General features: G+C 37.0%; 1 protein-coding gene across 1 annotated transcript; it reads right to left on the reverse strand.

Annotated features, from left to right (window-relative positions):
* Positions 1-3,371: 3,371 nt before the first annotated feature.
* LOC127439197 (granzyme G-like) lies at positions 3,372-7,199 on the reverse strand. Its single transcript, XM_051695343.1, has 5 exons — positions 7,003-7,199; positions 6,575-6,731; positions 4,191-4,311; positions 3,774-4,001; positions 3,372-3,668 (listed from the first exon to the last, which is right to left on the reverse strand). The coding sequence occupies exons 1-5, from the start codon at positions 7,055-7,057 to the stop codon at positions 3,471-3,473; spliced, it is 759 nt and encodes a 252-aa protein (XP_051551303.1). The 5' UTR covers positions 7,058-7,199; the 3' UTR covers positions 3,372-3,470.
* Positions 7,200-12,406: the final 5,207 nt, after the last annotated feature.

Below are 12,406 nucleotides of genomic sequence, written 5' to 3' on the forward strand. Positions count from 1 at the left end.
TTTATTGGTGTCAATTCAAGCATTATTCCCATTGTATTTAGTCCAGTATCTTGCATTAGAACATTTCATTTGTGTGCTTTCAAGCAGAAGTAGCCTTTCACCACAAGGGAGCAGTAGAGACCAAATTGAGGCTTTTACATGCAAACAAGTCTTGTAAGTTGCAACCATTGACATTTTGAAATGCAGTTTAACCCTTGAAAGTATGGGTGTTTCATTTCCCATTATACACCATGGGACATAAGGGACCCAGCACGTGTATCTGTTACAAGTTGATCTACAAAATACCTGGATGGTGTTAAGTTTTTAATATTTCAAATGAAGAGAATGGAATATATTGTGATACCTTAACTTTAATATCAAGGTGATGCAACCAATATGGAACTGGATTCATTACTTCCTCTCTGGAATTTCATAAGATGCAACTGGCTGTCAAACAGCTACACAAGCTATGCATGACTTTGCTCAGGTACTTTGAGTATAGATGGATGTACAGTAGAAAAGCCAAATCAAACTCCATGTGTAACTTTTATCAAACTGTAATGTCAACTGTAAATCAAGGCAATTGATTTAACATAATACGCAAAAATGCAAATGAGAATTAAAGATGTAGTCATTTGGCTTTTAATAAACATCCTGTGATTGGCAAGCTTGTATAGATGTGAAATTACAAAATTGTGGAAGTGCTATAAAGCAACGCTATTACACATCTTTCGTGATCCTACACACTTTTGGGAATTAAGCAGTTATAAAAAAAAGTAGGGTATAACAGGGCTAAAGGCACCCTTTAAGGAAATTGAGCTGCTTTTTTTTCTTTCCTCTGGGCACAATATTAAGGTTGTAAGATAGGTTTCCTTTTTATTGAATACTGATGGAACAACATTTGTCAAATGTAATTACTGAAGGTTGTTTTGATTTAAAATTTAGCCTTTAAAAAGGTGGTGAGGTAGCCTTTTAACCCCACACCTGGGGTAAAAGGCCCCTAGGGGGTTTAAGTGACGTGTAGATATCGGGGCAATAGTTAATGTACAAAATTTGTCAACTAATGCAAATAATTTTGAGACAGCAACATGCTTTGAGTAACAAATTAAGATGATGCTTAACTACTTCAGAAAAAAGTAAACCATTTCCTGTTAATTTCAAACACATTTGGCATTTTATTACATCTCAAGTATTCTATAAACAAACTAATCTCTATTATGATTGGATGAGTCAATGTGAGCTCACTTTGAACATTTTTCATAACAAATCTATTAGCCCTACTTAAAAACTGTGCAATGGGGCTTTTTACCCCAAATTCTACCCTTTCATTTATTAGACAGCTATTGATAAATGTTTGATATAATGACCTCATCCTAATCCTCATGTATTAGGAAAATTTTCCAGTGCATAGTAACAAACAGGTGTTTAGGAAAGTGCTGTGGTAATTTTTGTTGCAGTTTAGTGTTTTGGGAGAAAACAAAATCAATGGAGCCTTTTACCCCATTGTACCCTATGTATTTTGTCTTTTTTTTTTTTTTACACTATTCATAAGATAATGGTTGAGGAATTCTAAAGAGGTGTGAGCATAACTCCAAAAAATGGATGAGGAACAGGCTGGACTGAGGTCCTGGTTCACTAAAGACCAGAGGAATGCATTAAAGAGTTGATAGACATGTGAGATGGGGACAGTTGTAAACTTGCACATTAATTTGTTCATGCAATGACCTACTAGCCATTATTAAAGGGCTCAGTTTTAAAGCAAACATAGTGACTTTGGTTCAGTCAGCTTTTTCTTGTTTTGCTTGGGTGGTGTCATGATGCAATGAATTCATGGAAGGTATTGGGCAATATTAGTGTACATGGTATGGTAGACATTAGACTCCACTGTGTAATGAGATACAATGCCTTATGTGACATTTCCACAAACAAGTGGGCTCCCAGTGTCTCCCTTTAAATGAATTGTTTTTTTTTTTTTTAGATTGACTACCAATGGCTTTAGTAAATGCTGACAATATTTAAGAGATTCCATTATGTCCAAATATGTGAGAAATGCCACATGAAATACACACCAGTTATGGCCCATCTCATCCCTCAGTGCAGATGGTGTTGTATGTGCCACAGTTGGAGTCCATGAGAGTCACGTTTACTTCTCTGAGAACACTTGATTGAGACGACACATTGTGATTCGTCCTGCCCCAACCCATGACCGTGCAGTTATTTATGACTTCCTCAATCTCAGTTTTTGGCAGGGTGCTAATTTTCACAGTATTGTTCAATGTTGCTGAGGTGTTAAGCTGAAGGGGAAGATGTGTAAAGGTTTTGCTTTAACAGATAACCTCTACACAAGTTAAAATGTATTTGAATTCCCTGAATTAAAAAAAACAAAAACATAAATAAATGCAATTTAATGATGATCTAATGAAATTAAGCATTATATGTTAAAGCATTATATGTTAAAAATAATCTGTGTCGTTGACCCCCAGATACACCATGAGATGACTACAGAACAAAAAAAAATATATACATGTTTAATAATTACATCAAGGCCAATAAATGAGAGTTGCAGAACAGATGTACATTTAATTTCACTTATCACAGCAGAGGGCAGATATCATCACAAAGCCCTCTCTTACCAAAAAAACCACCACATGTTTTTTTTTGTTTAGTTTTTTTTTCCCCCAAGTCCTGAATGCAGACCATGTATGTTCGGCTGTGTGGAATGGAGACATTTCCACAAACAATACCATGATGTATGCAGGCACCTAGGAAAGATCATTTTGTAAGCCAAGCATCATACATTCAGAGCATCTACAAACCTTTTTCTCTTTTTCTTGTATATGTGTAATATATGCAAATTCAAACTTAAAAGACTGCATGGAGGGGAAAAAAATGTATTTTTCTTTTCCTCTAAGTACATTACTCAGGACGACAGTCAGTACTATGAAACTATGCATATTCTGAAAAAAATAAAATGTCTAATGCAATTACTGAAGTCTCATACATACAGGAAGTGGAGCTTTTTACCTGGAGAGCAGGAATGCAGCAGTAGCGGAGTAGCTATTAGACAAAGGATGCCCATTGCAGATACAGCTCAGTCACACTCTGTGAACAACTGAAAAGTCATCTTCAGCTTTTATACAGTGATTCAAGGGACACAAATCAGGAAGATAGTTTTAGAAATTGCACCACTGCCTTTAGAATAGTTTTACTGATCTAACAGCACTGAGATTAGAGGGTTTTTTTTTATTAAATTGTTTTTTTTATACAAAGATTTTGTAAACCAACAGGCTGTCCTTGCAGATATGGAGACCAGTGGAGTGGCAGTGAAGACCAACACAGCATAGAAACTTTACAAATAAATCTTGTAGAATGATGCCACAGAAAACGTGTAATGCATTTTAATAGACTTTTAATAGAATGGTGATGCATAAGTTTACTTTAAACATGCACATTATTTTGATATTGCAGAAGCTCAAAATTGAAACCAAACATTAAATGAGTTTATCCAGCTTCCCCTTCCATGTTTCATTTGGCTGCTGAGTAGGTGTCTTCATGGCATGATGAATCCATGGAAGGTAATGGGCAATATGAGTGTACATTGAGCGGTAGATGTTATGTGACTCATTTATGTAATAAGATACAATGCCCTGAGCAAAATCTCCACAAACAAGTGGCCCTCCAGAGTCTCCCTGAGGATGAGATGATGTGTTTGATTATCCATAATCGTCAGAATACACTATTTATTTAAAAGGTTGAACAGAATATGTGATGTGTCACATGAAATAAATACACACCAATGATGGCCCATTTGATTCCTCAGTGCAGATGAGGTCAGCTGAGCCACAGTTTTTGGAGTCAATGAGAGTCACATTGACTTCTTTGAGGACCCTTGATGGAGACTCTTTATCGTAATTCTGCCAGCCCCAACCCATGACCAAGCAGTTCTTTGAGATTTCTGCATTCTCAGTTTCTGGCAGGGCAATGGTTTTCACAGTCTTGTTCAAAGTTGCTGGGGTTTTGAGCTGAAAGGAAAGACAAGTGAAGTTATTGAGAAGATAATCACTACATTTGGTGAAGTTAAAAGATAAATCAACTCATTTAAATCGAGGTTAAATTAGGGTGAAATTATATTCTGGTAACATCAAACGTTTCATGTTGTTAAAGACCATGTTTCTAGGTGATGCTTGTGTTTATTGTAAAGCATACGGTACCTTTAGAAGCATGATATCATGACCTGGCTTGTTTTTGAATTTTGGATGTGGAATGGGATGCACTGCCACACCCTGAGGTAAATGGTCTGTGTCGCTGACCCCCAAATACACCATGAGATGACTAAAGAGAACTCAAAATTATTAGGTATCACAGAAGTCACTGAGTTACAGAACTGATTTGCTAAACTATTTGAATGATACTTTGTTATCACCTTGTATAATGTAAAATAATGCATGTCCAATTAATAGAAGTCATTTAATTGCAGTTGTATGTGCAAAAAGCATGTTATCAAATAAATTCAGTAACCAGTAGCAACTGTACCCACCCACATTTTCAGCCATCTTGGATCCGTAACAAATTTTTTCATTAATTTTTTCCATAAGGATTTCATTAAATCCTTCATAAAAGAGTTCTAAGCCATTAAAGGAATATTTCGGTTAAGCCCAAAGTATACTTCGATTTTGACACGAACGCTCTGTGTCTGCTTACAGTCGAATGCGAGCCTGTCAAAGTATACTCAGGCATGTGATCAGCTAAGAACAAAAAAGCAGGAAAATGTACTGAGCAACGTGGGGGACAGCGAACAACTCCCCCCCTCCCCTCCCCCCAATCATCATCAATTATCAACATTGTTATAACAGTCATTAACATGAACTAAAAATTAAAACTACTTCTACAGCATTTATTAATCTTGGTTAATGTTAATTTCAACACATATATAACATTTTTCGAATGTTGTATATGTTAAGATTAGTAATGCACTAGAAACTAACGTGAACTAATAATGAAGATTTGTATATCTCATAACCAATATTATCAAAGATTAATAAATGCGGTAAAGAAGATATTGCTAATTGTTATTTCATAATACCTAATGCATTAAAAAGTGCTGTATGCGATTTTAGCGTTCTAAAGCTTTCACGTGACTGAGCCTTTGAATTAGCTACACCCCTAATTTCAAATCCCCGCCCTCCAAAGATAATTTTGAGACCAAAACTGAGCAAAAGAGCAGCATTGTTTGTTCCTGTGGCTGTTAAATTCAACAGTGGCACAATAGCGCCCTCAATTGACAAACATTATGAATCATAGCCTCAAGAACTAGCAAACTGATTGACAGGTGAAAATTGTCAATGTCCGCAGACACATTTTTATTTGCTGTTTAAAAAGTCTACAGCTGTCACAGAGACCGGTGAGGTATCTCAGGACACTTATTTCATTAATATCTTTAAGGGAGTAGGAACATTCTATACTAAACTTTTTCTAATGTCTGGACAGTATCTGCAGGATATCTCCCCCCCTGTTGAGGTTATCCACTTACCCTGAGTAAACTTACCTGGATAAATCGCTTAACCTGCTTTTTGTTTTGTTTACCAGCAATTACATCTTCTTCTAACGCATCTTCGTGACAACAATGGCTCAAGTATGAGTATTGCCACATTTTGGATGCACTAATTAGTGCAAATAAGTCCAGGCACAAAATTGGGCTGCGCACGTTTAGTACTCGAGCTCTCTACTGATAACGAGAACTGCGTCACGCGTCCTGTCTGACCAAAGCATACTTTGGGCTTTAAGCTCAATCGACAGCATTTGTGGCATAATGTTGATTACCACAAACAATAATTTCGTCTTGTCATCCTTTTCTTTAAAAAAAAAAAAAAAACTGAGTTTAAAGTGAGGAAGTTACAATGGAAGTAAATGTGGTCAATTTGTGGAGGTTTTAAAGGCAAAAATGTTAAGCTTATGATTAAAAAACAACTTGAATTCTTCCGTTAAAACTGATGTATTATTTGAGCTGCAAAGTTGTTTAAATCAAAAGTTTTACAGTCGCTTTAGGGTTTATGGGTTGTTGACATTACATCGTCACTTTACACAGAAAAGGTTAGTAAGCAATTTTATCACTCTAAAATCATGTTAACACACATATTGTGTGCATCTTGTGGCTATTCTTTTGAAATATTGAGTATTTTAAAGTTTACTGATTGGCCCCGTTCACTTCCTTTGCCTCACTGGAACTTATTTTTTAAAGGAAATGAGGGACGAGCTGAACTTGTATTAAACACGGAATATTCCTTTAACAAAACCAACATGTACGAGGTGAACCACAACGTTATTGTTATGAACCAAAAATTATTTGAAAATCGGACAAAAAGACAAAAGTCAAAGACTGTGTACAAATTAAAAACTGCAGAAAATGTGTAGTTGTTGATTATAAGTAAAACATATGTTTTAATTTTACTGCAAAATATTCAGATATATGCAAATATACTGTATAAGTAGTTCAAGAAGGCTGCAACTAAGCATATTGTACATTTTGCTGTAGTGAATTTCACTACACTACAGCTTTTGATGAATAAGGTCATCTACTATAAATAATTTCACTTACTTATTATTGCAGTGGGCAGCTGTCATCACAAAGTCCTCTCTTACCAAAACACCGCCACATGCTGTTTTTGTTTCTGAGTCGCGAATGTAGACCATATAGGCCCTGCTATGTGGAATGGAGACTTTTCCGCCAACGATACCATGATGCATGCAGACGCCTATGAAAGTTCATCTTGTAAGCCAAGCATCTTAGTGTAGGAGCATCTACAAACCTTTTGCTCATTTCCTTGTATGTGTAATATAAGCAAAAACAAACTCACATACTGTATGAGACTTTGCATGGAGGAAAACAAATTAATGGTATATTCTTTGCTCCTAAGTACACTTCTCATAAGCACAGTCAGTTCTACAAAACTATGAAAATTCTTAGAAAATATCTAATGTAATTACTACTGTAAAAGTCTGATGTTGGAAATAGGAGGCATTTACCTGGAGAGCAGGAATGCACCAGTAGCAGAGTTGCTATAAGCCAAAGGATGCCCATTGCAGATACAGCTCATTCACGCTCTGTGAACTAATGAGAGGCTGTCTTCTGCTCTTATACAGTGATACAAAGGGCCCATACCAGGAAGATAATAGCAATTGCACCATGCAATGCATTCAGATCAGTTTTACTGATGCACTGAATCATGCACTGAAATTATAGACTGTTGAAAGGAAGAGCTGATTACAGCTCAGTTTTATCATCAGCTTTTGCTGATTCATAACGCAACCACATGTCAAACGTGATAAAAACCTGAAAATGCATGCTTGGGACAATCTCAGTCATCACACACACAACAATTTCTATGTAAAGGTTACATCTAAAATGTGAGCAGCTTCTGTGGCCTCATTCACCATAATTCTGATCATGTATTGGTCTATGATGGCCCCATCTGTCTCTAGAACAGCACAAAATCTTTGTGGCATGGACAAGGTGCTGTATTCATTCCTTAGTTGTTTCCAATTCTGATCCTTGAAGACCTCAGCACTGCATATTTTCCTCTTATCTGACACACCCAGTTGCAGTCTTAAAGTTCTTACGAATGAGCTGATGGGAGAGGAGACATCAAAATGTGCAATTCTGGGGTCCTTCAGGACCTGGATTGATTAATCTGCTGATATTTGGTATTTTTAAATAGTTGGTATCGGCTAAATTTTCCTGTTCGGCCGATTAGTTCCACAAGCCACAACGCCACTGAGAATCGCCATCTTGTTAGTGGCACACACCACGCTAGATAGAAATATTATTTTTGCGGCTGCCACGTGTCAATCAGAAGTGACTCAATCAGTCAGATACATTTAGCTTTCATGCATTTAGTGCCCTTAAAGGAATATTTTGAGTTCAGTACAAGTTAAGCTCAATCGACAGCATTTGTGGCATAATATTGATTACCACAAAAATTAATTTTGACTTGTCCCTCCTTTTCTTAAAAAAAGAAATTTTTTTGCCAGTTCCAGGGTTGCACTTACAATGACAGTGAATGGGGCCAATTTATTTACATTAAAATACTCACTTCTTCAAAAGTATAGCAACAAGACAAAGTATATACCCACTAGCACCTGAACCTTACCCTCTCTGCACCTTTCCTGCACATAGCCCCATGCACCGCGAGGATGCCAGATTCCCCTTTAGTTTGGACACTTTCCCATTTGGACATTTTATTCCCCTTTATTTTGTTGTTATTATTTCAATAAATGCCTCTCCAAGGCTTGATGCCACACCCACTGTGTCTGTCTCTTGCATACCCCTCCACAATATATAATGTATATATATATATATATATATATATATATATATATATATATATATATATATATATATATATATATACACTGATGGTCAAAAGTTAGGAATAATGTACAGATTTTGCTGTTTCGGAAGGAAATTGGTACTTTAATTCACCAAAGTGGCATTCAACTGATCACAAAGTATAGTCAGGACATTACTGATGTAAAAGAAAACAGCACCATTCACTTTTGAAAAAAGTTAATTTTGATCAAATCTAGACAGGCCCCATTTCCAGCAGCCATCACTCCAACACCTTATCCTTGAGTAATCATGCTAAATTGATCATTTGGTACTAGAAAATCACTTGCCATTATATCAAACACAGCTGAAAGCTATTTGGTTCGTTAAATGAAGCTTAACATTGTCTTTGTGTTTATTTTTGAGTTGCCACAGTATGCAATAGACTGGCATGTATTAGATCAAAAATAGCAAAAAAAGAAACAGCATTCTCATCAGTCAATCATTGCTTTCAGGAATGAAGGCTATACAATGCTTGAAACTGCCAACAAACTGAAGATTTCATACAAAGGTGTACACTACAGTCTTCAAAGACAAAGGACAACTGGCTCTAACAAGGATAGAAAGAGATGTGGAAGGCCAGATGTACAACTAAACAAGAGGATAAGTACATCAGAGTCTCATGTTTGAGAAACAGACACCTCACATGTCCTCAGCTGACAGCTTCATTGAATTCTACCCGCTCAACACCAGTTCCCTATCTGTCACTCACTCGACGTTGTGTCGATGTAGTGACACTAGGGTTCACTCTTGGGAGCCCAAAACACCTCTGCAGATGAGTTGAATGAACTTCGTGGATTAATTCAGCTTCAATGAATAGAACCGCTCGGCTCCGAAGAGAAAATCTGAATGAGTGGTTGCATACCAGCTCCTTTTATACCCGTATGTCCAGGGGAGTGGCATGAAAATTCTACTTGCCAATTCTCATTGGCCTTTTTTAAAAAAATGCAGAGGTGTTTGGGGCTCCCAAGAGTGACCCCTAGTGTCACTACATCGACACAATGTCTCGTTCCCTCCATCAGGGAACGGAGGTTACGAAAGTAACCAGGACGTTTCATATACAACAGTAAAGAGAAGACTCAGGGGTGCAGGCCTTATGGGTAGAATTGCAAAGAAAAAGCCACTTTTGAAACAGAAAAACAAAAATAAAAGGATAGAGTGGGCAAAGAAAAACAGACATTGGACAACAGATAATTGGAAAAGAGTGTTATGGATCTTAACCCTATTGAGCTTTTGAGGGATCAACTAGACTGTAAGGTGCATGAGAAGTGCCCGACAAGCCACATCTATGAAAAGTGCTACAGGAAGTGTGGGGTGAAATGTCACCTGAGTATCTGGACAAATGTTGAATGCCACTTTGGTGAATAAAAGTACCAATTTCTTTCCATAAGAGCATTCCATTATTCCAAACTTTTGGCTGCCAGTGTATATATATGTATGTATATACAGTATATACATATGCATACTGTAGTCTTAAATCTTGTAGTGTAATGCGATTATGATAAACTAATATGGTCAGTTAAAATATCAGTTGAATGCCATTTGCCATTGTAAAGAAATACACAATCATTATGTAAACCAACAGGCTGCCCTTGCAAATTTATGGTGCTTGTTTGATTGTACTCTTCACAAAAGTACAAACCAAAATGATTGTTCTATAACAAACTGAAATACTACCACTCGTGAGTTTAGTAGGACAGGCTCCTTGAAAGTCCTCTTTAAAAGGAAATCCTTTCATGGCCTTTTTTACATGGCTTTGCTGGACAGAGAAAAATGCATATTCAACCAAATGTTGTTCTGAGTACCACTGAAATTAGCAGTGTGGTCACATAGTTCCTTGAGGCTGTAATGCTATATGCTTGCCTAAGACCTGCAAATACGGCAAGCAGCAGCACAGAAATGCCCATTAAGAAACTTCCTCTGTCTAGACTGAGGAATGTTCTTCTCATACCTGAACCACAAGACGTTATTATAATTATTTTGAATGAAGCGCAACCAAAGGTTTCTGTGAGAGAGAGATGGTGGGGAATGGTCTGCACAGAGGACTGGGTCTTGAACAGTAATGGGTATTACAGGAGGAGGTTTGGAGAGGCTGAGCAGAAGAGAAAGGGGGCATCCAAAATAACGTTTACCGGCAGACTGTCAGCTTTATTAGAACCAGGGGGTTGACTGTGGGATGGTTAAGCAATTAGACGTCACGATAGAAGCTGGGAACGAAATGACAGTTTTAAAAAGTCCATCAATCACTGTGCAAATCATGACTATTAAGAAGAAAGGGAGATGACAACAGTGGTAAAAAAAAAAAATAAAAAAAGTACAAAATTGTCTTCGTGCAGCATGTGACATGTTTAAAAAAATCTAGCCTCTCTTAGGCCAGAAGCATAGTTTACACAAGTATGCATACACAGATTCAAGCACTTGGCCAATGCACTGCCAATGCGCAGTCTGCCTGAACATGCATAATGTGCATTCTTGCATTACTTTGGTGGTAACAAACCTCAGTACTGAAGAGGGCTAAAGAGTTACCTTCAAATGTCTACACCGTTAAACTGGATGTGTTATTATTCAGGTAAGTTGCTGTAAATAGTTTGACTTTAACTTACATAATAAGCAATGTTCTCTTCAAACTGTTGCTCCGCCATGACAGTAGTTGACCTGAAAGAGAAAACATACCATAGAAGCGGATGGTTATCACTGTGTGATGTAGCAACCCTTTTGGCAATCTTAAAGGAATGTTCCAGGTTCAATACACGTTATGCTCAATTGACAGCATTTGTGGCATAATGTTGATTACCACAAAAATTTAGTCCGACTAGATCCTCCTTTTCTTTAAAAAAGCAAAAATCGAGGTTACAGTGAGGCACTTGCAATCGAAGTGAATGGGGCCAATGTTTGAAGATTAAAATACTCAGTTTCAAATGTATAGTCACAAGACATAAAGGATATGCGTGTAAACATGATTTTAGTGTAATAAAATCACAAACCATTTCTGTGTAAAGTTTACAACTTCGTTACCATGATGATGTAAAAATTACAATATAAACAACTTTACAGCTCAAATAATGCATGTGTTTTAACAGACAAATTAATGCAAGTGCTTTTATAAAATTATAAGCTTCACATTTCTGTTTAAACCCTCAAAATTTGGCCACATTCACTTCCATTGTAAGTAACTCACTGTAACCTCGATTTTTGCTTTTTTTAAAGAAAAGGAGAAACGAGTCGAAATTGATTTTTGTGGTAATCAGCATTATGCCACAATTGCTGTCGACTGAGCTTAACTTGAACTGAACCTGGAACATTCCTTTAAGAGTGCAACTCGTACTTGCATTGTGTCATGAATTGCCTTCTGACACATTTTGGAATGCAACAACACAAAATCATGCTTGCATAGCCAGAAGCATCTGCGTTCACGTACTTGTGAAGACTATGTTTCGGCATTTAAATAGATAATTCACTCAAAACTTAAAATTCTATCATCATTTACTCATTTTTGAGTCAACTATCCCTTTAACACATCTGAGAGCCTAGCCAGGTCATGTCATTGGCTTTGGGTAATGCACAAAATCTTGCATATCTTTTGCAATTGAAAGGATTTCAGTTGATATATTTTGTCTGTGTAGTTCCTGACTTAATTTCAAAAATGTCCTGCAGTTTTGTATCCCTATCTGTCTTAATCAGTTTCACTGCTCATTGCATCATCTACCCACACTCTGCACCTGTCAACTTTATTTCACAACACTTCTCTAAAGATGATCGCCAGACAAAGTCTCCACACGTACTGTTACAACAAAGGGTTATGTGCCACATTGAAAATGAATGAGGTTGTCTGCAACACTTTGTATGGCTGCAGGTCCCTGGAGCTTGTCTCTGTACCAGTCAAGAACAGAAGTGAAGGGAGGAAGTCACGTGACCCATGCGAGGGTCGGACGTGTGAGCGGCGAGCTCTGCGCACTTTGCAAGTTTTTAATTCTTTTTATGTCATAAACCAGTGAGATTCGATACACCCTGATTCTTAACTGTTTATGAAGACAATATGTCAAA

The sequence above is a fragment of the Myxocyprinus asiaticus genome, chromosome 50 (assembly GCF_019703515.2).
Source record: "Myxocyprinus asiaticus isolate MX2 ecotype Aquarium Trade chromosome 50, UBuf_Myxa_2, whole genome shotgun sequence".
Taxonomy (NCBI): domain Eukaryota; kingdom Metazoa; phylum Chordata; class Actinopteri; order Cypriniformes; family Catostomidae; genus Myxocyprinus; species Myxocyprinus asiaticus.